Source organism: Malaclemys terrapin, chromosome 2 (genome assembly GCF_027887155.1).
Source record: "Malaclemys terrapin pileata isolate rMalTer1 chromosome 2, rMalTer1.hap1, whole genome shotgun sequence".
Classification (NCBI taxonomy): domain Eukaryota; kingdom Metazoa; phylum Chordata; order Testudines; family Emydidae; genus Malaclemys; species Malaclemys terrapin.
In genome coordinates, this window is record NC_071506.1 from 286324689 (window position 1) to 286351257 (window position 26569).

A 26569-nucleotide genomic window follows, 5' to 3' on the forward strand; every position below is an offset into this window, starting at 1 on the left:
ATTTTGCACACGTCTCCCCTCGCTCCGAATGTCTGTCTCCCATGATCCCATGGGGCTCGAGCCACAGGCTGACTCAGTCAAGATGGTTCTTTACAGCATGTGCACGTGAGACTGGCCCTACTAAACAGGGCCGGCTTCAGGCACTAGCTTAACAAGCAGGTGCTTGGGGCGGCCAAGGGAGAGGGGCGGCATATGCGGCAATTCGGGGGCTGCAGGTCCCTCACTCCCTCTAGGAGCGAAGGACCTGTCGCTGAACTGCCGCCGCCAATCACGGCTTTTTTTTTTTCCCCCCCAATTGCCGCCGCCAGTCGCGATTGCGATCGTGGCTTTTTTATTTTATTTTTTGCTTGGGGCGGCAGAAATGCTGGAGCCGGCCCTGCTCCTAAACATGGCTCCTAGTGTTTCCAGTGGGACCAAGCCAGGCTGCCCTCCGGGCCCTGTGCTCCATGTCTGGAAACTGGGCAGGGAATGAGGAGTTTGGGGGGGAGGTGGGGGCAAGAGGGAGCCAGCAGAGTGCAGGGGACTATGGGATAGGGTTGTAAATATGGCAGTTGGGGGCAGGTGGGGCCAGGAGATGAGAGCAGATGGAGAGGGACAGAAAGGCAGTTCCCTAAGCTCAGGGGAGGTTAAAGCGAGCCCCATGCCCAGCAGTCAGGAGGGGAGATGGGGATGGGGGGCCTGTTCCAGTTTGTATTTATGGCCTGAAATGCTCCCACACAAATGGGGGCAGAGCGGCTTCCCCCGAAAGGCCCCTGGGATAAACCTGCCCGCTCCTTACTGGGCGCCGGTAACCAGCAGCACAACCTCCAGCCCGCCCGGGGCTCCGTAACCCACGGCACAGGGAGGCCGGGTCTGCAGGGGGCAGCGGGGCCCTGGTGCAGGAGGGGGCCGGAGGTTGTGTGAGGGCAGGAGCCGCAGGCCCGAGGCAGCGGCCTGGGAACTGGCTGTGGAGCCAGGCTGGGCGGCTTAGGAGCGGGAGGGAAGGGTGGCTAGCTGGGCACAGCCTGGTGCCGGCAGGGGCGCAGGGATAGCCAGGGCAGGGGGCTGCTTGGGAGGGGCCTGCAAACAGGAGTGTGGGGTCGGGTCTGAGCCAGAGGGACCAAGGGACTGAACTGCGGCTGAGGGATCTTCAGGCCAGTGCACGACGCCTTCTCCAGAAGGTGGTCCAGGAAACGATATTCCCTCGCCCACCTTGTCTCTCTGAGGCCCAAACACGTGATGCTGATCTTTGGGGGGTGCCCTGAGGGGGAGAGGCAGCTGTGGCCAGCTGGGACAGGGGCTTGGCATAATGTGGGATTCATTCCTTTATCAGCCCTGACGGTTCTGTCACCTCAGAAGAAATTATTACTATGTTAAAAAATCATAGTAATCAACACAGTAATAATCAAAAAATGCCTGAACGGGTGAAGGGTTGATTGAGGTCTGGGGTCGTCCCTCCCAGTGGTTTGGTGTTAGAATGAGGTCTGGAAAAGACAGACACAAAGGCCTGATCCAGATCAAATCTATTTTTATTAAACTATAAAACTACTGCGACATGATTTAATAAACACTCAAAATACATGAACACACAGGGAATGGACTAAAACATACTGAGTGTGGATACACCCATCATCGAATAAAGCTTGTCTACTTACATGGGTTATTAAATGCAGATTGTTACAAACACACGCACTGGTTCTTGATTCTAGGCTATACTGGGAGAACAAGCTAATCGAGAGAAGGTAGAATTTGCTCATAAGAAACACCAGCTCCCCCAGCTCCCCCAGTGCGGTTCTGAACAGAACCAGGTAAATCTGTCCCAGCAGCGCCGGGTCTTATCACCCAGCAATGCAAATAATGAGCACGAGCAGATAAGCAGGTGTGAGTAAAATATCCTCCGTGTGAACGGCGATTTCAGCTGCCAGCGTGACTGGGCACTTTCCACCCGCCAGAGACCCTCGGATGCAGCTGTAGCAATTGGATGCTCTAAACCCCTCCCCGGTCAGAACCGTTAGAACATGAAAATAAATGGTCTGATCAGCCTTCCCGCCACTTCCCTTCCCTCCCAGCTGCCGCTCCTCATCCTAGCGGCCTCAGGCTGTGTGTACACTGCAATTCGACACCCGCAGCCGGCCCGGGCCGGCTGACTTGGGCGTCTGGGGCTGTTTAATTGTGGTGCAGATGTTTGGGCTCGGGCTGGAGCCCGGGCTCTAGGCCCCTGCACGGTGGGAGGGTGCCAGAGCCTGGGAGCCCAAACGTCTGCACTGCGGTTAAACAGCCCCTTAGCCCAAGCCCCCCGAGCCTGAGTGAGTTGGCAGGGTCGGCTGCAGGTGTCTAACTGCAGTGTAGACAGACCCCGAGAGCCCCTTTTCTCTAGTCTCGTGCCCCGTAGCAGAGGTGAGGCGCTAAGGCTGGGCTGTGAGTATCATCTCTATCCTGCTCTTCAAGGGGTCACTGCTCAGCTCCCCCCTTTTCCCCCCGCTGCTGCTATTTGCTGCCCCATCCTGAGTTCTGTAACTCCTGCGTTTCTCCCTGTAACACTCTCACTCTGGGGACTTTCCAGTGCTGGGCTGACAGCAGCTGAGCTCCCAGCCTGGCTAATTCACACTGTGCTTCAGAGCCAGACAGTCCCCCACTGTTAGGGCAAAATTCTCCTTCTGCAAAGGCCTTGATCCAAAGCACTAAATGAACATAAGAACATAAGAATGGCCCTCCTGTGTCAGACCAAAGGTCCATCCAGCCCAGTGTCCTGTCTTCCGACAGTGGCCAGTGCCAGGTGCCCCAGAGGGAATGAACAGAACAGGGAATCTTCAAGTGATCCATCCCCTGTCGCCCATTCACAGCTTCTGGCAAACAGAGACTAGGGACACTATTACCTTAGCTCCCAGCCTGGCCACAGCTCTGGCCTTGGCCTCCTTACCCTGTCCGCGCCCCAACTCCAGGAGCCGCAGCCCTGCTCTGGGCCCCTGTTCCCGACAGTGGCTCCTGGGGGGCACAGACAGGGGCATGGGGGGAAAGTGACTTGAAAAGTTTGGGGACCACTGGACTACACTAGGCCCCCCTGCCTTGTGCATAGAGCCAGGGACCAGGAGTTGATCAGTCTGTTCCCTCTGTCTCGGTCCCCATTCTCTGCCATTCTCTGGAGTGAGGGCAGGGCATGGTGCCAGCCAGAAAGCGAGTTCTGTCCATTTCTCTGCCCCAGACCAGGGAAAATGTGCAGATTGAATAACTTTACACATAACCACCAGGGAGAGATTTCCAAAGTTAGTTGTGTCCAAACCTCCTGTGCAGTTACCCAGGAGGGACTTGGCCCAACAAGGACAAGGTCACATTTATGAGTTGTTGTTGTTGTTGTTGTTTTCTCTGTTGTTTTGTAGCACCAGTAGTGCACTACGTGCTGTAAAGTTCATGAAATCTTATTTATAGGGTAGTTAGTCCAGGGGGTTAAAAGGCCTCTCCCGATCCACTGAGGAGAGAGAACCAGGGGGAAATAAGGTGCAGCTGGAAAAGGGGTCACTTGGGAACTAATTAGGTCCAGTGGCTCCAACTGCTTGTGACCTTTTTAAACCCTCCCCGGCATGGAAGTGGGGGGCGGGGGGAAGAGTGAGAGAAGCAGGGACGTTGCCAGTAGGCTGGGGGCAGCAAGACCCTGAACCCTTCCAGCAAGGAAGGCTGCACTCCCTCCCCAGAAGGGAAGGAAAACAAGCACAAGGGATGGACTGGGGAAAGGAATAGCCAGACCCTGTGCTACCTGTAAGGATTTGCCTTGCCCAAGCCTGGGTCTCCAAGGCTAAAAAGGACTGAGCCTGCTGAGGAGAAGAAGGTGCTTTGCCACACAGGTTATATAAGGTTAATCCTCGATTCCATTGAAGCTGATGGTAATTTGGGGGCAGGGCAAGAAATGCAGAATCAGGCTCTGACTTTTCTATTTATTGAAGACAAAATGCCCTTCCCTCACCGATATTGGAAATCATTCGCCTTGCTGGGTAACCCTGGGGCTGGGATAAGTGGGTGTCCCAGGCAGACAAGGGATAAGATGTTAATGCAAAAGGGAACCAGGGTTTTAACATTAAACAGTTAAATGTGGCCGGGGGTTTCGGGTCAGGTTATCACTGGCAACCCCATTGTAACAACCACCATTAACAATCTCTTTAACCTTTTCCTAAAGACGCAGGTGAAGAAAGGAAAACAGTTAACGGCTTTGAAATGTAGAGGATTAAGTAAGACTTCCATTCCAACCACATCCCTGATTCCCTTTAGCTGCAGAGAGCCTCACAGAGTGGGGAACTCTTGCCTGACAGTCTCTCAGCTGGCATTAAAGACGGGCTTCACTGTACCTTTTGGGGCAGGGGGAAGAGAAAAACTTTGTCCGGATGCTCTGAAGCAGCTGCTGTGATTGCTGAATTCCCATTCTGTGTCCTTTAGAACAAAACAGGACAAACACACACACAAGGGGAGAGAAAAGAACAGGGAAGAGACATTGCAGCTGCTGACAGAGGTGCCGACTTTCCCTTGCCACCTTGCTGCTGCTGAAACACAGCTCCCACCACGCTCTGATTAGCCATTCGGAGACCTGGCAAATCGGTACCTGCTTTGGGCTGTTTAAGGCTTTGCTTAATATATACACTGGACCGGATTGTCCCTTTGCAATAGTTTTACTCAGGGGTAACTCCACTGACTTCAGGTGAGTCGCTCTGGTTTCCAGGAGCGGGAGAGAAGACGGGTTCAGTGTGATCTTCCTTTTGGCTGCGATTACTTATTTCTTGTCATCTTGTTTAGAACTCACGTAAACCTCCAACACTGAGAGTGCTCGGGTATTAGAAAAAGAAAAGAAAAGTGTTGTCCCCACTAGCACCTGAACTTACACTGGTGCAGCTCCAATATGGACAGTGACTAAGGCTTGGTCTACACTGGGGGGGGGGTCAATCTAAGTTATGCAACTTCAGCTACGTGAATAGCGTAGCTGAAGTCGATGTACTTAGATCTACTCACCGCGGTGTCTTCACTGAGGAAAGTCGAGGGCTGACGCTCTCCCGTCGACTCCGCCCGCGCCTCTCGATCTAGTGGAATACTGGAGTCGATGGGAGAGCATTCAGCGGTTGATTTATCGCGTCTAGACTAGACTAGTCGATCCAGCGGGGAATGTAGACAATGGTAATGTAGAGAGAGCACTCGTATAGACAGAACATACGTTTCTAACCCTGATCTGAGAAGTTTCCACGTGAACATTCGATAGTGAAGCAATTTCCTCCTAAGAAATCAAATTAGCATTTTTGTTGTTTTTACAAAATGTTTTTCCCCAGATTGAAGGGGCCAAAGTTACACTGGTATAAACTGACGACAGTGCAATAAAAGTGGGGTAAGTCAGAGGAGAATCAGGTTATTGAATCTTAAAAGAAAATGTTATACAAACAAGCAGAAACACCAATCTTGAATCACGGCTAAGCTACGTGCTTTGGTTAAACTGGCGATTTCTTTTTCATGGGTAAACTGCAGTTAATTTTTATTCAAACCAGCTTTTAACAATATCTACTTTTCCTTTCACATATTTTTTTAATGGATTATTTTTTCCTTCAAGCTTCTCATACATATCCTTCTCTCCTGGCAGCAGAGCCTCCTTATTGGCAATCTTTCTTACTATCTCAGCTACTTCCCTCACTTCCCTCAGTGATTTTATTCTTTCTTGGTACCTGGGCTTTAGTTCCTGTCGTTCCGACGTGATCAGCAGGTCAATGTATTCCGGAGTGGACAGCGGGTTGGGTTTCAAAGCAATTGCTTGCAGACGCTGGAGGCTGCGAGATGATTTATCAATGAGATTCATTAATATCTCTTCCACTGCAGCGTATTCCTGAGACAGCTTCTCAACCACACTCTGTGTCGATAACACCTCTCCAGACGCCTTCTCATACTTTTCTTTCAGTTGTGCATAGGTCTGTTTCACTTTTACTACTTTATATCCCCACTTGTACTTTTGATTGAAATGAACGTTCCAGTCACATTTACCAGGGCAAACTGTGCAACATCCTGTATTCCCATCTATAGCCGCACACCCGCGCTTACCACCATCATCAGGGATTGCACAGGGATAGTGACACGTACAGTGACACTGCTGGCAGTTTGTTATATAGACACCCGTACCAGAGATGTCCTCCTGCACTGGCACTGTTTTCTCTACCTCATACTCAAAGTCTTTATTGGCCTCCATATCACCCTTATGCTGTTCCAGAGCTCGCTGAGTCTGTCTTAGCTCCTCTAGCTTCACCAGACCGGCTTTGATTTGTGGCTGCAGCCCTTCCACAGCCGTCTCCAGCTCCTTCTGCTCTCTGAGAACTTCCTGCGTTAAAGTTAAACTTCTGGTTTCTAATTTAACTAAGGATTCAAAAAATGTCTTCATGCTCATGGCTCCCATTTTCCAGAACATTTCATCAAAATTAAAACTGCCCTCGTCAGCTCCAGCATTACAGGCAAAGAGCGTGGAGTTATTGAATTTGAAATGAATAGGGTTGCCCTTAGCATCTTTAGCACAAGGGACGTCAGCTGTTTTAATGGCCTCTAGAACAGGGGGTGTCTGTCCATCGCCGAAGGTGATCAGGATTTGTATATTGTCTTTTATATCCTTCCCAAAGATAGAGAGCACAGAGTCAAACACGTACTTCTGGGAGTGTGTCAAACGAGCTAGTGAGGCCTGAACTACGACGCAGACGGCGTCTATGTGATCAATGGCCCCTCGGGTGGAGAAAAACTCTTGAATCTGCCTTGTTATCGCTTTGTCTTGCTCTATCCCTCTGGGGTCGCCAAATCCCGGGGTGTCTATTATAGTCAGGGAATAGGGGACTTTGAAACCCTTTTTGTGACTAACTTCATAGGCTGTCACTTCAGATGTCTGGCTCTCAGCTTGGCTTCTGTTTGTAGTTTCATAGATTAGTTTGAATCGGAATTTATCTTTCCACTGCACACCCAGGACATAGTTGATCATCCCATTGATGAGTGTAGTTTTTCCTGACCCAGTTTCTCCCAGCACCATAATGACTTTGTTAGGGATCTGTTGGTTCTCTTTCCCCAGTCTATACTTTGGATGTTTTGCGTTAGAATTGAACGCTGCCTTCTCTATTGGAAGTGCATAAACTGAGGGCTGCCCTGTTTCTATCAGAGTGCTCTTCTGGAAGAAATCTTGTGCTAGTGTCCTTAATTCTTCTGATGTGGAAATTGATACCTCCTCACCTGGGTGACTCACAGTCCCATCTGCACACACAGCCGACACCCGGAATCTGTAGGGCGTCTGAGGCCTCAGTCCATCAATGGTACAGAACTCGGTTCTCTTTCCTGTCCTTCGTTCCAGCCATTTGTCTTTCCCCTCATGACTTTCACCTCCAGCTTCCTCTTTATATTCCACCTTATACTCCCTTATACTGACTCCATCTCCAATATCAGGGGGTAGCCGTGTTAGTCTGTATCTACAAAAACAACAAGGAGTCTGGTGGCACCTTAAAGACTAACAGATTTATTTGGGCATAAGCTTTCGTGAGTAAAAACCTCACTTCTTCGGATGCAACCGAAGAAGTGCGGTTTTTACTCACGAAAGCTTATGCCCAAATAAATCTGTTAGTCTTTAAGGTGCCACCAGACTCCTTGTTGTTTTTCCATCTCCAATGACACTTGGACTCTCCCAGGTGAGAGTTACGGCAGATGAATCTACAGTATCTGTTACAGGCTTCCCAGGAGGGCTGGTTGGAGGGAGAGTCTTCACAGGATCACTCATGTCGCTGCTCTTGCTGAGCCCTGGTTTGCTCACGGCAGCGTATCGGAACTGGTACTCGGTGTTTTCACGTAGCCCTGTTACTGTGAATGTCTCTTGTGTGTTATTTACATCCACAGCTGTCCAGTTCTCCTGCCCTACAATTCTGTACTCTGCCCGATAGCCGGATATCGCAGCCCTGCCATAGGCTGCTGGGTTAAATGTGAGCTGCACACGGTCATGTTTGATTCCACCAATCAGGGCAGGAAGAGGCTTTGATGGAGGCTCAAAGTTGGTGCTGATCAGCTCTCCATCTCCATACAGGTAAATGGCAGTGCCTGGATTGTCCTTGTCTGGAACAGACGCCACAATGAACCGAGTCTTCCCGTTAGATTTGTTGACACTGACAAAATGTGAAAGGGACCTTGCAGATTTTCGAGCTTTTTGATACATTTCTTTTTCCTCAAACCACAGTTTGGATTTTGGTTTCTCAGCGACAGAACTGGCTGATGCAGGATCATGAGTTTCCTTTATATACTGGTTCTGAAGCCATTGTTTTAAATCTGATAAATATGGCTCCTCTTCATGCAGTGAGGTGAATGTAAAGGAGACGATGAAGTCAAGCTCAGGGTCGAGTACTATTTCACGTAGTTCACTCTGAGAGGACACAACTCCTACATTGCTTAGGATCCTAAGGTAGGAATTCACATAATCCATCTCTTTCTCCTTTGTATCCAGAAATTCACTGAGTCGCTGGGTATTGAACAGTGACTGGTTTTTACATGATAAAATATCCACCAGGGCCCCTTCCTCTTCTCCACCTTCACGGATAGATGGCAAGAGTCCTGCTAGCTGTTTCTGGAAAGTCTGTCTGTGTTGCTTACACAGATCTCTGAATTGCTCGATTTTCAGCTTGATTTCGGGGAAGCTTGTGGCGATTGGATTCTTCACCATGTCATTGCATCGCATGTTTAGTTCTGCCAGTTCCTCCATAGCAGTCTGAGCATCAGAAATCAGTGTTAAGCTGATCTCACTCACCAGCCGAGCAGCTCTGGAATCCAGCTTGGTCAGCGGGTACAGCCAGACTCTCACTGGTACGGCCTTCTCCCCGCTGTCACCCAGCAGCTTGGGGAGGGTGGAATAAATTTTCATGGCATCTTGGAAATTAGTTGGATTTCTCTCAAGAGCAAAATCACCATGGAACTTGCAGTTAAAATTTTCAGCATTTAATTTTTCCTTTTCATCCATTTTGACAGCTCCTTCCCCTTCTATGGAAAACAGGGGTAACTTTTTCATCACAATCTGGAGCTTTCCCTCTATGTCACGTACATTCTCAGAAGAAGAAACTTCCCGATCAAACACGAAGAAAGCCTGAGCCCCATACAGCACAGCCGTGACCACATGGGTGGCCGTGCCTTGGTCAAACACAGCAGGATAAGAGACATTCTTTGGTCCCAAATGTCTCACAGTTAGGTGCTCAAACCTTGTTGTGGCAGAGTACTGGAGAGTAACTCTGGCCTGTTGTTTGGATTTTTTGGTGTCATTTAAGTATTTGGCAGATCCACTTACTTCAACCAACCCCCCCCAGGAAACTGGCCTTCAGCGATGCTGTGACATTGAGGGCATTGGCCTTGTCTTCAATGGTGTCGGATGCAATGATCTCATAGCTAGTCCAGGGTTGTGGTTTTGTGTTTACATCCTTGAGAAGCTGTTCCGGGTCCCACAGCATGATCCCTGGAATAGTAGAGACAAACACATGGTAACGTAACTGATAGATGCACAGGACACAGAGTCTATCCATGGTTTAATTGTGTCTCATTTCTGAGATTGAAAAATAACGAGTGAAGGACATCAAGTAAACTGACCTGGTAACGTACAAACGTGCCAAGTCAAGGCTGAACTATGCCCCTAACAACCTTCCCTTGCCCCCGGCTTCTTACAGGACTTTGGAAGACGTGATCTTCTCTGATTTTTTTTAATAAATCCCTCTCCAGAGTGACTGAGTTCACTCCCCTTCAGGAGTACACTGCTCCAGGCAGTAAGTGCTCTAGTTAGGATTGAAATGTCACTTCATTAGAAACATCTGGTTTATTCGATTTAAGAAGCTAGGAATTGCCACGCTTGACCTGATCCGTGATCCATCTAGCCCAGTATTCTGTCTCGGAGCGTAGCCAGCACCAGATCCTTCACAGGAAGGCGCAAGAAACTTCTGTATTGTTGGAAAATCTGTCCTCATGAAGGTCTCGTCGATCTCTAATAGTTGGAGATTGGCTTAAATCTTGAGCATGAGGTTTTATATCCCTTCCTCCACTTTCTTTTCATTGTTATAATCCCCATATTCCTGTTACCCATATAAACTTCCAGTCCCTCTAAATGTCTAATCCTGGCCTCCGGACACATGGCTGGTGAGACGAAGGCACCTGGGAGACTAAGGGAGTAGCCGGCTGAGTTTGCCAGGGAAGGAAGGCAGGGAGGTCGGGTTTTAACTGCAAAAGGAAAAACCTGCAATGGTGCATTGCCAACACTTCTGCTAGCTCTTAATCTGCCTGCAGCTGTGGGGGCCCTGGCCAGACAGCCATCCTGACTGGAGGCTTCTACCCAGATCCTCATCTTCACTTGCTGGGAATGCAGCCTGCATGTCCCTGCTGAAAACAGCCAGGCCGGGGAACCAGCTGGTGTGAGAGGCGTCTGTCTGGGGAGTCCCTCAGGGAGCAGGTAAGAGAGCTGCGGGAGGAGGTGGCTCATCGGTGTAGCATCCAGGAGCGTGAGGACTTCATCACCAGGATGCACATGGAGACAGCCGGGATGGAGGATGCCGGCTGAGTCGGGATGGCTACAGAGGCACCAGAAGAGGGAGGAGACCCGGCTGCTCTGCAGAAAGGAGACTCCTGCTGGTCACCTTAGACAGTAGGCTGTGCTCCACCCCACCCCGCTCCTCCATCCGTCGAGGTCAAGAACTGGCACGTGCTGCACTGGCCACAGGAGGAGAGGAGCAGACCCCAATGGCTGAGGGAGAGGAGCCACCTGCTCCCAAGGCTGGGAGGCTCACGGCCCCCACACCCACCAGGAGGGGACGTAGGGAGTAGTGGTCTGGGCTCCCTGCTGAGAGTGATGGGAGCCTCCATTTGCTGACCTGACCTGATGTCCCAGGAGATGTGCTGCCTGCCTGGAGCCACATCCCAGGTGTTATGGAAAGGTTGCCCAGGCTCATCCATCCATCTGGCCACTGCCGCACACTGCGCATCTACATGGGCACTGATGGTACTGCCAGTCTGACCCTGCACAGTGACTCCTGGGCTCTGGGAGTGAGGGTGAAGGAGTCACGGTCCCATGTTGTGTTCTTGTCCATCCTCCTGGCTGAGGTTAAGGGCCCAGGCAGGGACGCGCACCCTGGAGATGATGCACAGCTGTGTGGGTGGTGTCAAATGGTGGACTTTGGCTTCCTAAGCCCTGGGAGGCTGTTTCGGGAAGGAAATCTGCTGGGAGAGATGGGGTACAGCCGACCAAGAAGGGGCGCACCATCTCCGAGCACTGACTGGCCAACCTCGTGAGGAGGGCTCTAAATTAGGATCAAAGGGGCAGGTGACAAAAGACCACAGGTAAGTATCAAAAAAGTGACCTTCACAGAGGGCGAGATGTTGCTGGGGTGAGGGGGAAGGGGAATGGAAAATTTACAGTCGGGTCATAGGAGCAACAAGCGGGATAACAGAGGGGGAATCTGCTCAATATCTTAATTGTCTATACACAAATGCCAGGTGTATGGCAGAGGTGGGCAAACTACGGCCCGTGGGCCACATCCAGCCTGCAGGACCGTCCTGCCCGGCTAGTCCCCGGCCCCTCCCCTGCTGTACCCCCTCCCCCGCAGCCTCAGCTCACTGGCTCCGCCGCCGGCGCAATGCTCTGTGCTGCGTGGTGGTGGCGGTGGCGGCGGCGGCGGCAGCGTGGCCCAGCTCGAGCGGGGTGGCACGGCTGTAGTGCCACCAGGTAGCGGGGTAAGGGGGCATGGAGCAGGGGGGGTTGGATAGAGGGCAGGGGAGTTCGGGGGGGTGGTCAGGGGGCGGGGGTGTGGATAGGGGTCGGGGGGAAACAGGGGAGTTGAATGGGGGCAGGGGTCCCAGGGGGCAGTCAGGAAAGAGTGGGGGTTGGATGGGGCGGCAGGGGGCAGTCAGGGGCAGGGGTTTCGGGGGAAGTCAGGGGATGGGGGGGTTGGATGGGGCAGGAGTCCCGGGGCGGGCAGATAGGAGGTGGGCGCTGGGCCATGACCCCCACCCCTAACCAGCCCTTCATACAATTTACGAAACCCGATGCGGCCCTCAGGCCAAAAAGTTTGCCCGCCTCTGGTGTATGGGGAACAGACAGGAAGAACTGGAAGTCTTAGTACATAAGCTAATTTATGTTTAATTGGCATCACTGCGATTTGGTTGGATAAATCTCATGACTGGAATATTGGTGCGTAGCGTGTTGAGGACGGAAAGGCAGCAGAAAAGGGAGGGGGGTTGCAGTATACATCAAGAGTATTTACACATATGCTGTGGTCCAGGAGGAGGTGAGAGGCCGACCCAGTTGAAGTTCTGGGTAAAGATAAAAGTGGGCGGGGAAAACAGGGGGGATGTTATCGTAGGGGTCTTCTATAGACCTTCACATCAGGAGGAAGAGACGCATGAGGCATTTCTAGAGCAAATAACAGAAATATCCAAACCAGAAGACCTGGTAGTAATAGGGGACTTCAGCTACCCAGACATCCGTTGTAAAAGTAATACCCCAAAACACAAAGTGTCCAGTAAGTTGTTGGAATGTGTTAGGGACAACTTCTTGTTTCAGAAGGTGGAGGAAGTAACAAGGGGGCAGCCCTTTCAGACGTGATTCTGACTAAAAGGGAGGAATTGGTCACAAATCTGAAGGTAAAAGGCAATTTGGGTGAAAGTGTTCATAAAATGATAGATTTTATTATTTTAAGGAAAGGAAAGAGTGAGAGGAGGAGAATAAGACAGTGGACTTCAAGAGAAAAAACAGACTTCATCAAACTCAGAGAACTGGTAAGTAAGATCCCCTAGGAAGAAAATCTGAGGAAAAAGAGGAGTTCAGGAGAGCTGGTAGTTTCTCAAAGACACAATATTAAAGGCACAATTGCAAACTATCCTGATAGATAGGATAGGTGTGTAGTGGGGTCCTGCAGGGGGGTCTGTCCTGAGTCTGGTGCTAATCACTATTTTCATCCAGGACTTGGATGATGGGGTGGAGAGCACACTTATACAATTACCAGATGACACCAAGCTAGGAGGGGCTGCAAGCACTTTGCAGGACAAGATTAAAACTCAAAATGACCTTGTTGATTTCAGATCAATTCTCCAGTTTATAAAGATGAAATTCAATAAAGAAAAATGCAAAGTACTACACTTAGGAGGGAAAAATCAAATGCACAAATACAAGATGGGGAATAACTGGCTAGACAGTAGTACTGTGAAAAAGGAACTGGGGTGATAGTGGTTCACAAAGTGAATAGGAGCCCACAGTGGGATGCAGTTACACAAAAGGCTAATGTCATTCTGGGGGTGTTAACAGGAATGTCATATGTCAGACATGGGATGTAGTCGTCCCACTCATCTCGGTACTGGTGAGGCTTCTGCTGGAGTATTGTGTCCAGTTTTGGGTGTCGCACGTCAGTAAAGATGTGGACAAATTGGAGAGTCCAGAGGAGAGCAACAAAAATGATAAATGGTTTAGAAAACATGACCTTTGAGGATAGGTTAAAAAAACAGGTATGTTTAGTCTTAAGAAAAGGAGACTTAGAGGGGACCTGATAACAGTCTTCAGATATGTATCGGGGGTAGCCGTGTTAGTCTGTAGCCACAAAAACAACAAGGAGTCTGGTGGCACCTTAAAGACTAACCAATTTATTTGGGCATAAGCTTTCATGGGTAAAAAACCTCACTTCTTCAGATGCATCTGAAGGTTTTTTACCCACGAAAGCTTATGCCCAAATAAATCGGTTAGTCTTTAACGTGCCACCAGACTCCTTGTAGACTTCAGATATGTTAAGGGCTGCTATAAAGAGGACAGTGATCAGTTGTTCTCCATGTCTGCTGAAGGGAGGACAAAGTAATCGGCTTAATCTGCAGCAAGGGAGATTTAAGTTAGAGAATAGGAAAAGTTTCTAACTACAGGAGTAGTTCAGCTCTGGACCAGGCTTCCAAGGGAGGTTGTGGAATCCCCATCACTGGAGGGTTTGAAGAACAAGTGAGACAAACACCTGTCAGGGATGATCAAGGTGCACTTAGTCCTGCCTGAGCACCAGTAGCTGGACTAGAACCTCTCCAAGTCCCGTCCAGCCCGACATTTCTGGGATTCAGTGATATCGAGGGGCAGAGAGTTCGTCATGCTGATCACATTGCTTTACGTCTGTCCTTTTGTTGTTTAAATCAGTTGTATTTTAATTTCATGGTGTCCCCTTGTCTGAGAGAGTAAATAGATCCTGTGTATTTACCTTCTCTAGCCCATTCATTCTTCTGTATCCCTGGAGCATTTCCCCTTATTCTTCTCTCCGTATGAAATCTTTTGTTTTGTCGATCTCTGCTCCTGTGAAATTCTCCCCAGGCCTCTAGTCATTCTCATCATCGCTGTCCAACCCCCCTCGGTTTCTGTTAGATCCTCTTTGTGCTGGGATGGCCGGCACTGAACACGCATTCCAGGGGAGGGTGGCCCATTGATTTCTATGGAAGCAGGGTTTGAATGAGCTCTCCCCTGATAGCTAGCTGGGGACAGGGAAAGGCTTCAGGACCAGACTGTATTGACATGAACACACCCACTCGGCCGAGGTATCCAGCAGACAGAGCCGGGCTGCCAAAGGGATCAGCTCTGGCTGGTGTTGGGTTACAATCACTTTGTGTTGAATGCAGGGGAATGAAACGTTGTTCTCCTGGTTATAGGAGTAAAGGGCAGCAGATCTGTGCTTAGCCTGGCCTGTCTGAGGGGGTCGTCCTCAACTGAACTGAACTCGCCAAGCAGGGGGTTCGGGTGCCAAACCCCCGTGAAAGTAAGAGGGGGCGGGGTCAGGTGTCTCTGCTGGGAGGAGTGGGCTCTGCCTGAGAGTTCAAGCCATGGTTTAACCTGCCCCTTGCCACTGTTCAAAGATAGAGATAATTAACACTCTATTAGGAATCGTTTGGTTTGTTAGGTGATCACTAGATCTGAACTCACCTGTTGTGGGACAGCATTTCTGCCCAACCTGCTTCAGCAATGCAGCTCCCCCACTAAGAGCTGACAGTCACTGAGCGCTGGGTGGAGCCTCAAGAGACTGACCTGCAGAGGTCACAGCAGAGAAGCAGGTGGCAGCAGAAGGGGATGGTGGCATCGGTGGCAGGGCAGCCAGAGGAGCGGTGAGTGGGCAGCCAGTGGAGCAGTGAGGCTGGGGAGCAGGCAACGGAGCAGCTGGCAGAGCAGCGACTCCAGAGCAAGCGCTAGGATGGCAGAGTGAGCAAGATGCCTTTTCTTCCCCCCAATGCGGGGGAGGGAGGTGAACTCACCCAGATGCACCTCTGAAGTCTGGCTCTTCACTGACCAAGGACAACCCCTGTGAGTGGGGTGTGGTGGAGGGAGAAGGGACAGGCACGTTGAAGGAACTTTTGGAACCTGAGGCAAAGACCCTGCCCAATGCACTCTGGGGTGGGGTGTGGGGTGTTTGCTCCTGGTTTAAGGTTTATGAATCCTGCCTGCAGCACTTTCCCAAATGAATGTCAGGTGACTTCCCTTCTTTCAGTCAAAATTTATTTTTTGCACTCAGACTCTGTGCTTGGGAGTGGGGAAGGACAGCCGCTTCCAGGCGCCCAGGGGTGTGTGTGTATAATTGTCCCGGGTTATTGGGTGGGAGCTTGAGCCGGTTCTGTGTTGTACTGTTGAAAGGGAACCCCTGGATATTGAATCCGGCCCTGGTTGCTGTCAACTTCCCCTGGCAGAAGGGTTACCTCTGTAATGCCATTGGAATAGCTCTGGTGGCATTTTCCATCCCGTTCCTCGGGCACCCTGGCACCGTTTACTGCTTGGGCGGCGACTGGACCCAGAGTGGGTGTTTTCACTGAGCTGCCCACACCGATGCCCAGGCCTTTTCCGGGGTGGGAACAGTTAATATAGGACACAGTGATGGGTGTGAATAGCTGAAGTTTTTCCTTCTAATGGGTCCCATCATGCCCCGAAGATCTGTGTGTAGAGAGGAACCTTCTCACCTGGACCTCACCCCTCCCATGTGGAAATGGGGGGATGAGCCAGCTCGGGGGCACCGTCCCCCTTTCCTAGGCCGACTGCGGTGCGGGGGGTGCTGCACAGATACTGCAGTGGCAGGGGAGCGGATGGGGATTTTCTCGTTTCTCCTAGTGCAGCCAGGGCTGTAAGTAGGGTCGGCAGTACCCGGGCAGGTTTGGATGCCCTTTATTTTTCCCCCAACTCAAATCCCAAACCCAAATGTTCCTCAAATAAACAGGTGCCAAATGCTTCTTTTTTCTGAAACACTAAGTTGGGCCCCGGGCTCCTCCCGGGGTGACAGTTACCTGTGATGAGCGAGTCTTTGCGGCAGTCGTACAGCATCCCCAGCTGGAACGGGCGGCCCAGAGCCGGCATCTCAATGGTGTCAGCTGACCCGGCCATTGTTCCACACCCAGACGCTCTCCCCTCTGTCTGACCTGCAAGAAATAACTGGGTTACATTTAAGTTTCTGGGGAGCAGATTTAGAATCGAGTCACTGGCTTCCGTCTTCAAAGTTTTTTCTGAACATTGCCTTGGCTGTAAAAGAAAGACGTATCTTCTAGTCTCCACAGGGGACAGGAGAGGAAGAAAGTCATTCAGATTTACCTCTCCCTTTTCTCACCTCAGATTATGAATTCTAAATGTTATGTTTCAAAGCAGTGCCGTAACTAGGGCGAGGTGAGTGAGGCACTTGCCTCGAAGTCTCTCCTTCAGCGACAATTCGGCGGCAAGCCCTTCCCTCCAAGAGGGACTGAGGGACCCGCCGCCGAATTTCCGCCGAAGAGCCGGACGTGCGGCCCCTCTCCCTTGCCTCGGGTGCAAAACTCTCTAGTTACAGCTCTGTTTCAAAGGAATTGTTCCTTTTAGCAAGAATGGGAAATAGTTATAATTTGACGCAATTAGAGAGATGTGAGCCACAAAGCAAAACTCCTGTTGAATTTTGCAGCTCTCATGTGCGATCCCAGACGTGTTGAACGAATGCTGTGACATGCCAGCAAGCTGGATGTCCTGATAGGTGCTAAGCTGCAGCCCAGGAAGCCACAAATACCTGCTGCCCAATGGTTAAGAAGAGAGGCAACAGCTCTTACTTAACACAAGCCAGAGCATGCCTCTGAAGCAGGGGTGGGCAAACTACGGCCCGTGGGCCGAGCCGTTTTAAGCCGGCCTGCGAGCTCCCACTGGGGAGCGGGGTCTGGGGCTTGCCCCACTCTGGCGCTCCAGCCGGGGTGCCGGGTTGGGGGCCGCTCCAGCTGGGGCGTCGGGTCGGGGGCCGCACCACACAGCTCCTGGAAGCAGCCGCATGGCCCCACTCCGAGGGTCGGGGCCGCTCCACATGTAGGAGTCGGAGAAGAGACATCCCCTCCCGCACCCCAACCCCAATTTTGTGAGCATTCATGGCCTGCCATACAATTTGTATCCCCAATGTCGTACTCCACAATTGTAGCTGAGAGATTTCAAATGATTTAGGAAATTTGTCTAGTATTAGGAATTGTCACTGATTTATAGTTAGCAGGATGAAAATGTGATTGTTAACTTATACATGAGTAAGTCTGCGAGTCTTTCATGGAGGTCATGGAAGTAACGGATTCTGTGACTTCCCAGGACCTCCGGGACTTCTGCCCCCAGGGCTGCCCCAGCACCTGGGTGGCCCCGGGGCCAGCCACACCGGACACTGCTCCGGCGGCCCCAGGCAACTGATCCCGGGCGCTGCCACGGAGCAGCGGTCCGGGAGCAGCAGTGGCAGGGCCCCGGGCCGCCCCCCACCCGGAGCAGCAGCAGCACTGGGACCACGCTCCCCCACCCCAAGAAGCAGCAGTGACTGCCGGAGCACACACACCCCCAGCAGCAGCCTCCGCTGGAGCACCTCTCCTCCCCCAGCACCTAAGATTTAGGTAGGGGTATTTTTAGTAAAAGTCATGGACAGGTCACTGGTCGTGACTTTTTTTTATTGCCCTTGACCTGTCTGTGACCTTTACTAAAAATATCCATGACTAAATCATAGCCTTATATATGAGTATTAAGAAAAGTATAATTAGTTGGTATTAAGCTGTTGTTTGTTTGGGGGATAATAGAACATAGGACTGGAACGAACCTCCTGGGTTGAGTCCAGTCCTCTGATATTGTAGGCAGCCCCGTCATATCGTCCCGTTCATAAACTTACCAAGCACCTTCTTAAAACTAGTCCGTCTGCCCCCACTGTTCCTATTGGACGTCTGTTCCACAGCCTCAACCTCACTCCACTGAGGGTTAGAAAAACCCACTTTCCAACCTGAATTTACTCATGGCCAGTTCATGGCCATTTGTTCTTGTACCAACATCATCATTTGGCTTAAATAGCTCTTCACCCTCCCTCTGTAAGACCTGGGGGTCTCAAACGCAGGCCTGCAACGCAGCCAACATCTCCATGCAGCTACAACCAACTTGCACTCGACTACCCCGACCCTTTGTGATCACAGACCATGGGACGTCCCGCCTCCATGGGTCTGTCAGGCAGAAGCCTCCTGGCTCTTGATTGGCTCCCTGCCCTATATAAACCCAAGTGGTGCTCCAGGAAGTGTCCAGGCAGCTGTGAGGATCTCCCGTAGCTGCCATGACCGTTCCTACTCTTCAACTCCTGGCTTTGACCTTGGCTTGACAAGGACGTCACCTCCTGACCCGAACCCTCAAGCCTGACTTGGACTCTGACCCTCAGTATCAGCCCCGTCCTGGAACCTGACTACAAACTCCTCCGCTCCTCTCTGCCTCAGGTTTGACCCTGATCTGACCCTTGCTCCTGACTGCCCTGGTCAGAATCCCGGCACTCTGGTGCTCACCCTGCTGGTGTTTTATAGAGACCAGTCCCAACCCCTCCCAGCCTTTGTTTTACTAGACTACACAAGCCAAGCTCTTCCAGTCTCCTTGTAAGAGAGGCCCTTCGTTCCCCCCATGATCCAGCAGCCTTCTCTGCACCCGTCCCAGTGTGAGTTCACCTTCCTTGAACATCTCTGACGAGAATTGCACATAGTACTGTATTCTAGATGAGGTCTTACCAGTACCTTGCATTAATACTCCCCTATCTCTACAGGAAATGCCTCACTCAATACGTCTAGGATTACATTTGCCTTTTTCATAGCGTCATCACATTGGTGGCACATAGTCCTTCTGTGATAAAGAGAAAGACCTGGCTGCATTAATTCTTTGTCATTTCCAGCTGATGGACCCTCCACTTATAGCAGAAATTCTTGGTAATAACCTTAAATGCATTGCCGTGCACTATGTAAATAGTATTCCATTTCAAACATGCGTCTGACGAAGTGAGTATTCACCCACGAAAGCTTATGCTCCAATACGTCTGTTAGTCTATAAGGGCCACAGGACTCTTTGTTGCTTATTCCATTTCTATCACTCCAGTCCTCCAGGTTATCTGATTCTGTGTGATATTCCTGTCCTCCTCTGAATCCACAATGCCTTCCAACTTTGTATGCAGTGTTGTTGTAGCCGTGTTGGTCCGAGGATATAAGAGATGAGGTGGATGAAATAATATGTTTTATTGGACATCCGCCTTGTCTTTCCAACTGTGTGTCATCTGGAAATTTCATTAGCAAACTCCTGCTTTTTGGGCCAAGATCATTAATGAAAGTACTAAATAAAATATTTCAGGATCTCCACTAGTAACCTGCCTCCAGCCGAAGAGTTCCCCTTTCAGCGCAACTTGTTGTCTCCACTTTAGCCAGCTCCTTACCAACATTACAGTCCTTGTAGCAATCCCCACTTGCTCGTACTTCTCTAGTAAAGGTAGAGTTGTCCAGAACAAAATATACAGTAGCTAAGAAGATGTGAGATTATTTGGAGTAGAATGTTGAACTTAATTAAGAATTATGGGAAATGATTAAGTAGAGAATCAAAATGTTGGGAATAAAATTCCTGTATGTGAAGCTGCAATAGATAAATTCCCCTTTGAAAGAAAAATTATTAAAATGATGAAGAATAAATATCAAACTCCAGAATTAAAGAAAAACTGTGAGAGAGCTGAACTGACATACCACAGAATGTGAAAAGACGGTTATAACCATGTCGAACTTTGTGAGAATTATCGGAACAACAGACCTAAGAAGACTTTAAATAGATTCTGTTTACAAGTCAGGAAGTTAAGAAAAGGCTTAAAGACAGGCTTTCATGAGTCTACATCGCCCTCTCCTGGACACATACAAATAGTTCTCCTCTCCTGACCTGTCTTCAGAAAGATGCATCACCAGCCCGGTTGCTCCCTCAAAATGTGCAAGTATCCAACAGAAAGGTGACAACATTCGCACCTGACCCGTTTTGGGTAGGACCCACCTCTCCCTCTGCACTTCAATGGGAAACAATACACATGTAAAGATTGGATCTACACAGCCAAAGCAAAGCAGTAACCATAGCAACCAGGGTACCAAAGATCAGTGCTCCTGCCATGAAGAAACTGCCTTGAGTTCTGACGACATGGGACGTGCTCACTTCTATCAAAGTGAATCACCTTAGCCTGCGTCTAACACTTGGGAATCCTCTTTAACCACGTCCTTCCTAGACAAAATCCTTGGAGAAACTTGGGCCTATTCCTGCATTCCTACCTGAAATCCCAGCCTGGAGAAGGAGGTTACTTTCCTGAAGAAACAAAGACCTCGAGAAATCCATTGTTCTCAAACGATCATTGTCTCCAAACTGAATGGTGAGAGAGAACTATCCTGCTTCAATAGAGAGTGCGGTAATCACAGCGAGTTAAACTTCCAATGACAATTGTCAATACCATGAATTCTTTGATCAAACACCATAGCCAGACTTCAGAGACACACACAGACATGGGCAGTGGGTGAACCACAGGCTCAGGGAGGCTGCCCCCGGCCCACCCCTTCCACCTAGGGCCCCGTGCGGCAGCGCATGGTCCTCCCCTCCCCTGTAGCCCTGGGCCACACAGCTCCAACTGGGGGTTCCCCCAGCGCTGGGCAGCATGAGCCACCCCAAGTCGGGGCGGAGCGTGGGCCTGGCCATGCAGGACAGTTTGGGGAGGCACAGCCTTCCCCTGCCTGTGCTATCTACAGCCCACGCACACAGACCAGTGTGCCCAGTGCCAGGGGCTGGTGCAAGGGGGTAGCTCATACCCTCAGGGCTGCCTTAACTTGTGCCCTGCTTCAGTGGTTCCTCTGGGCCATTGCAGAGATGTAAGAACGCCCCGTCATGTCTCCTCCAACCCCTGGCGCTCCGCAGAACATCCCCGATACCCCCCTGTGCTGGGGTCTTGGAGAGGGGGCCCAGGGGCTCTCTGGGGTGGGGGTTTTATCTGAGTGACTGTACATTATAGGGCACCTTTGAACCTGGTCCTTTGTCCATCTCCCAACTACTGTATCAAAATCTGCAGCGTCCCTGATTCACCTCCTTCCCCTCCAGTCTGTCACCAATGCTGCTGCTAAAGTCAGCTCCTCTGCTTCCTCTCCAGGCGCATTCTCTCCTCCTCAGTTCCCCTCACTGACTTCTGCTCTGTTACCACGTCCAATCCAAGTGCTGTGGGCCTGAGCCCCATTGCCCTGCACCTTGTCACTCACCCCAGTGCAAAGGGGATGTAAAGCACTGGCCAGTGGAATGAAAGTGCTTCACCCCTCAATGTGCACTGGTGTAATTCACTTCACAAAGTGCCGAGCGACAGGAAATCAGAGCCAGTGAGTGAACAGAGCCGTAACTAGGTTTTTTTGCACCCGAGGCAAGAATATAAAATTGTGCCCTCCCCCAGGGCCAGCAATTTGGCAGTGGGTCCCTCAGTCCCTCTCAGAGGGAAGGGCCTGCCGCCGAATTGCTGCCGAAGAATGAATGAAGGGGCGGCGGTAGAGCCTGTGATTTTGGGGGGTCTAACTCATGATTTTTGACTGCTTGGGCTGGTAATGTTGCTTCCAAGATGGTCTTTGGTTCCAGTCCAGTTCCAATCCCGAGAGGTACTCACAGGGTAAGGGAGGCGGGAGGTGCTGGATATCAGCAGTGGCCACTAGGGATCACCGTGTGTCCTGGGAATGCTGGGAGTTCGGGTCTGCAGGGCAGGATCAGGGGTGGCAGGTTTGTAGAAATTTTGGTGGTGCCCAGAACCCGCCCCCACCCAAACTCTGCCCCTCCACCCGCCCAAGGCTCTGGGAGGGAGTTTGGGTGAGGGAGGAGGTCTAGGGTGCAGGCCCTAGGCTGGGGCAGGGGATTGGGGTGCAGGCTCTGGGAGGGAGTTTAGGGATGGGAGAGGTGCAGAGGGATGGGGTGCAGGGGTGAGGGCTGTGGGTTGTGGCTGCAGATGAGGGGTTTGGAGTGTGGGAGGGGCTCAGGGCAAGAGTAGGAGTGTGGGGGTGAGGGATCTTGCTGGGGCTGGGAGTGGGAGGTTTGGGGTGTGGGAGGGGCTCAGGGCTGGGGCAGAGGGTTGGGGAGTAGGGGTGAGGGTTCTGGCTGGGGCTGGAGATGAGGTGTTTGGGGTGCTGGAGGGGCTCAGGGCTCAGGCAGAGGGTTGAGGGTGCAGTGGGGGGGTGAAAGCTCTGACTGGGGTGTGGGCTCTGGGGTGGGGCAGGGGATGAGTTTGGGGTGCAGGCAGGCTGCTCCGGGACAGAGGCCAGAGAGGAGGACTCCCCCCAGGCTTTTCCCTGCTGGCAGCAGCAAGTTCTGAGGGAGGAGCCCCCCTTTCCCACCCCCCCAGCAGCACACTCACCCCCACCACTGTCACTGCATGTGCTCCTAGGGCCCCTCTCAGGTCCAGGAATCTCCCTCGCCTCCCCCGTGGTGGGTGCTGGGTAGGGTGACCAGACAGCAAGTGTGAAAAATCGGGACGGGGGTGGGGGGGGGGTAATAGGTGCCTATGTAAGAAGCTCCAAAAATTGGAACTGTCCCTATAAAATCGGGACATCTGGTCACCCTAGTGCCAGGGGGTGCTGCGTGCACCTCCTCCCCTGCTGTTGCCTGCCCCTGACTGTAGCTTCACCGGGGGTGAGGGATGGGGCTGCCCAGCATGGGGCAGGAGCGGTGACTGCGGGTGGGGGGGCCCCCTGTGCTGCTGGAGGGTCCCATTGGAAAATGAACGGTTTCAGAGTAGCAGCCGTGTTAGTCTGTATCCGCAAAAAGAACAGGAGTACTTGTGGCACCTTAGAGACTAACATATTTATTTATTATTATTCTTCGGAAGAAGTGGGCTGTAGTCCACGAAAGCTTAGGCTCTAATAAATGTGTTAGTCTCTAAGGTGCCACAAGTACTCCTGTTCTTTTTATTGGAAAATGAAAGGGTCGGAGGGGGAAGGGCAGGCTCAGAGTCAGTCTGCCCTGGCAGTGGAGCTGGGGGGCACTAGGACCCTGCGGCAGCAGTTGCTGCAGGGGAAAGACAGGGACTCTCTGCCAGTGGCATAGCCAGTTTCTGAGTGCAGGGGGAGCAACCATAAAAAAGGTGCCCCCCCCCGGCTCCTCCTCTGGCCACGCCCCCCTTGGCTCCTCCTCCAGCCGCTCCGCGCCCTCCCGGCTCCTCCTCTGGCCACGCCCCCCTTGGCTCCTCCTCCAGCCGCTCCGCGCCCCCCCGGCTCCTCCTCCGGCCACGCCCCCCTTGGCTCCTCCTCCAGCCGCTCCGCACCCTCCCGGCTCCTCCTCCGGCCACGCCCCCCTTGGCTCCTCCTCCAGCCGCTCCGCGCCCCCCCCCAGGCTCCTCCGGCCACGCCCCCCTTGGCTCCTCCTCCAGCCGCTCCGCGCCCCCCCCCCAGGCTCCTCCGGCCACGCTGCACCTCCCCTTGGAGGGGCGGGGGGTGGGCGGGCGCTGCTTGCTTCTGCCGGGGGCTGGGGGGAGCGGAGCAGTGGGGCGGGCAGCAGCTGGCGGGCAGATCCCCCCTCCCCGGCAGCTTCCTGCCTCCCTCGGCCCGGAAGCAGGGAGCTGCCGGGGAGAGGGGATCTCGCCAGCTGTGGAGCGCTCGGCCGGCGAGCCCTGAGCTGCCGCAGGAGGTGGCCGCGGCGGCGATGTTGGGGCCGCGTGGGGCGCGATGGCCGAGGAGCCAGCCCCTTCGCTCCTCTGAACCCCCCTAGCTACGCTACTGCTCTCTGCTCCTCCGGGGCTAGGAAGGGGCGGGGGAGCAAATCGGGGCCGGGGGCGGGAATCACCTGGGTTATAAATATCTCCATGCCTGCAGCTTTTTTTCTTTTCTCTCCACCACTTTCTGCGCCCTCCCCCTCCACCCCCACTCCACTCCCACCCCCCGCTCTGTGTGCACGAGGCAAGTGCCTCACTACCTCGCCCTTGTTATGGCGCTGAGTGAAACCAGCGTGTTCTATGTATTGTCCCCCTGTAACCTGCTGCCTTGGGTTCATCTCTCGCGCTCGCTCTGTGGCTCTGGCTCGCTGCGTTCTCTTTTTATTATTTAAGTCCCCAGGATGTGCAGGTGTCTGTATGGCTGTATCCTTCCTCCTGCCGTGCCCCCTCCCTCCCTACGGTTGGGTACCCGTATTGGTCACATCGTTCTAAACCCAGACTGGATCCATCTGGGGTGGGGACCAAGGTCTTCTATTTGTAGCCCAAGCTTTTCAGAAGTGGCTAGTGACTGTGGGTGCCTCAGTTTTCAGGTGCCCAACTGGAGACACTTAAAGGGGCCTGATTTCCAGGGGTGGGGGCTCAGCACGTTCTGGGAGTCAGGCTCCTCTGAGCTGGGTCAAGCTGGGCCCCCAGCCCCATGAGTCACTTTTGACAATCTTGGCCATAGTGTGAAGTGCCCAGAACTTTAAGGCTGTAAAAACACCAATTGCTATTAACAAACAACCGATGAGAATTTTCAATGCAGTCACTGCTGTCACAATCCTTCTGTCAAATGCTGTACCCAAGTTTCAAACCCACAGAGAACACTGTACCTTGGGGCTGCTGATTCAGCTCGGAGACCCAACGCGTATTCTTCCTTCAGAGTGTGCTGGTCCCTGCAGCCTGTCCACCGCAGCCGTGGGGCTTTCACGGAAAAGTCAGATGTTTACATGGTTTCAGATTCTATCTGACACAGTTAAACTGTTTCCCTTTCACTTTCTATATGGGGTCACGCCCACGGGCTGTAGGAGGCCGTTACTTGGTCCGTGGACTCCATTGACAGGAAAACAGCTTGGAGCTGATTTACCAGAGTTGTTTTCTCAGATCAGTTCTCAGAGAACGAGACCCCAGGAGACAATCTGGCAAGCGCAGCTCTGTTCATGGTTACTCAGGGGGACGAGTTGTATGGGCCCCTGGTGCCCGGGCTCCAGCAAAATCAGGGCCTGGGGGGGCCCGGCTCCACCGATGTTTGGGGCTGGGTCTCTCCGCTGGCTCCGCCTGCCGTCCCAACCCCCACGCACACCCCCTCCCCCGAGCGTCCACGGCCTCGTGTGCCCCCACCCTCAGACTCCCCACGGAGGTGATGTGACACCTCAGGACTTCAGGCCTCTCCAGGAGCCTCCAACCCCAAGGGTGCGAAGCCTGATTGTTCCCCCTGCCCGAGTGACTCTGGGACCCACCTTAGCTCCCTGGAGCCTTCCTGCTCCTTGGGTGGATGGTAAATCTCAGGCCGTAGCGTGCTGGTCTCCTGGGACTGTTCCCCTTTCCCCTTCCGTGGCCTCCAGGCCTCACCCGCTTCATTTAACCACCAGCCCCCCACGTCCACCCGGGGTGCACCTTGCTGAGGGGGCACTTCTGGAGCAGGGGTGTCCTGTCCCTCCCCCCCCTGCAACCGCCCCTGTCCCTGTCCCTTCTCACCCCCAGAGCTGCTCCTGGCCAAGCTGCTCCCGGGAGCCTCCTGATGTCAGGGTGCCCCATCCCCCTGCCCGTGTTCCCTGCCTCCGCTGAGCTGGGGGCGGGGGGACAAGAGTTTGTGCGGCTGCCTCTGGGGCAGGAGTGGGATGGATCACCTGGTGATTTGCCTGTTCTGTTCATTCCCTCTGGGGCACCTGGCACTGGCCACTGTCGGCAGACAGGACACTGGACTGGATGGACCCTTGGGCTGACCCAGTACGGCCGTTCCTATGAATCAAATTTCAGTGGTTGCCCTTTTTCTTTCTCTTCCACTATGAGCTTATATTATTTTGGTTAATGTCCATATATTGAACAGACAGTTGCAGTGAATACGGAAATTAAAAGAACTTGCATTGCACTTGTACTTTTACTTATAAATACACAAGTACTATTTCCACACTATACGTGTTCTTATAAGTGCACCTGGCACTTATACGTAAGTCCTGAGGACACAGCAAAGAATAATACGAACTCAGAGAAAGATCATTTCAACTGGACTGGAGCAGGGATGAGGCTGCATTTTGAGCAAAGGAAGTGATTTGTAGGTGTATATTGGGTTCTTTATTAAAGTTACAGTAATTCACACAAGAAACACCCCTGCACCATTCGGTCTGTCTCCCCTCGAGCTCCCGTTTCGTCTCTAGCGTGCGTTACCCTTGCTCCCTCGGGGGAAATCATCACTGTGACCCAGACTAGGTCAATGGAGCATTGAAGCAGGTGCTACTTAAGGAGCACATAAGCCTTGTATGAGTCCTGTGTGAAGGTGGGAATTTTACCCTGCGTTGAATTAGATACAACAGATCTTTATTTAAGAGAAAAAATATTCAGCCTGAAATCTAAAGAGTCTATTAATTCTCAGACTTTAACAT

At 52.1% G+C, this 26569-nt stretch overlaps 1 protein-coding gene across 1 annotated transcript; it reads right to left on the reverse strand.

The window, feature by feature from the left end:
• Window positions 1-774: 774 nt before the first annotated feature.
• On the reverse strand, window positions 775-16361 carry LOC128831363 (uncharacterized). Its single transcript, XM_054017675.1, is given in 6 exon segments — window positions 775-965; window positions 2900-2964; window positions 5670-7221; window positions 7606-9298; window positions 9300-9448; window positions 16255-16361. Coding segments are annotated over 6 exon segments (3747 nt in total). The 5' UTR covers window positions 16352-16361.
• Between the last annotated feature and the right edge of the window lie 10208 nt (window positions 16362-26569).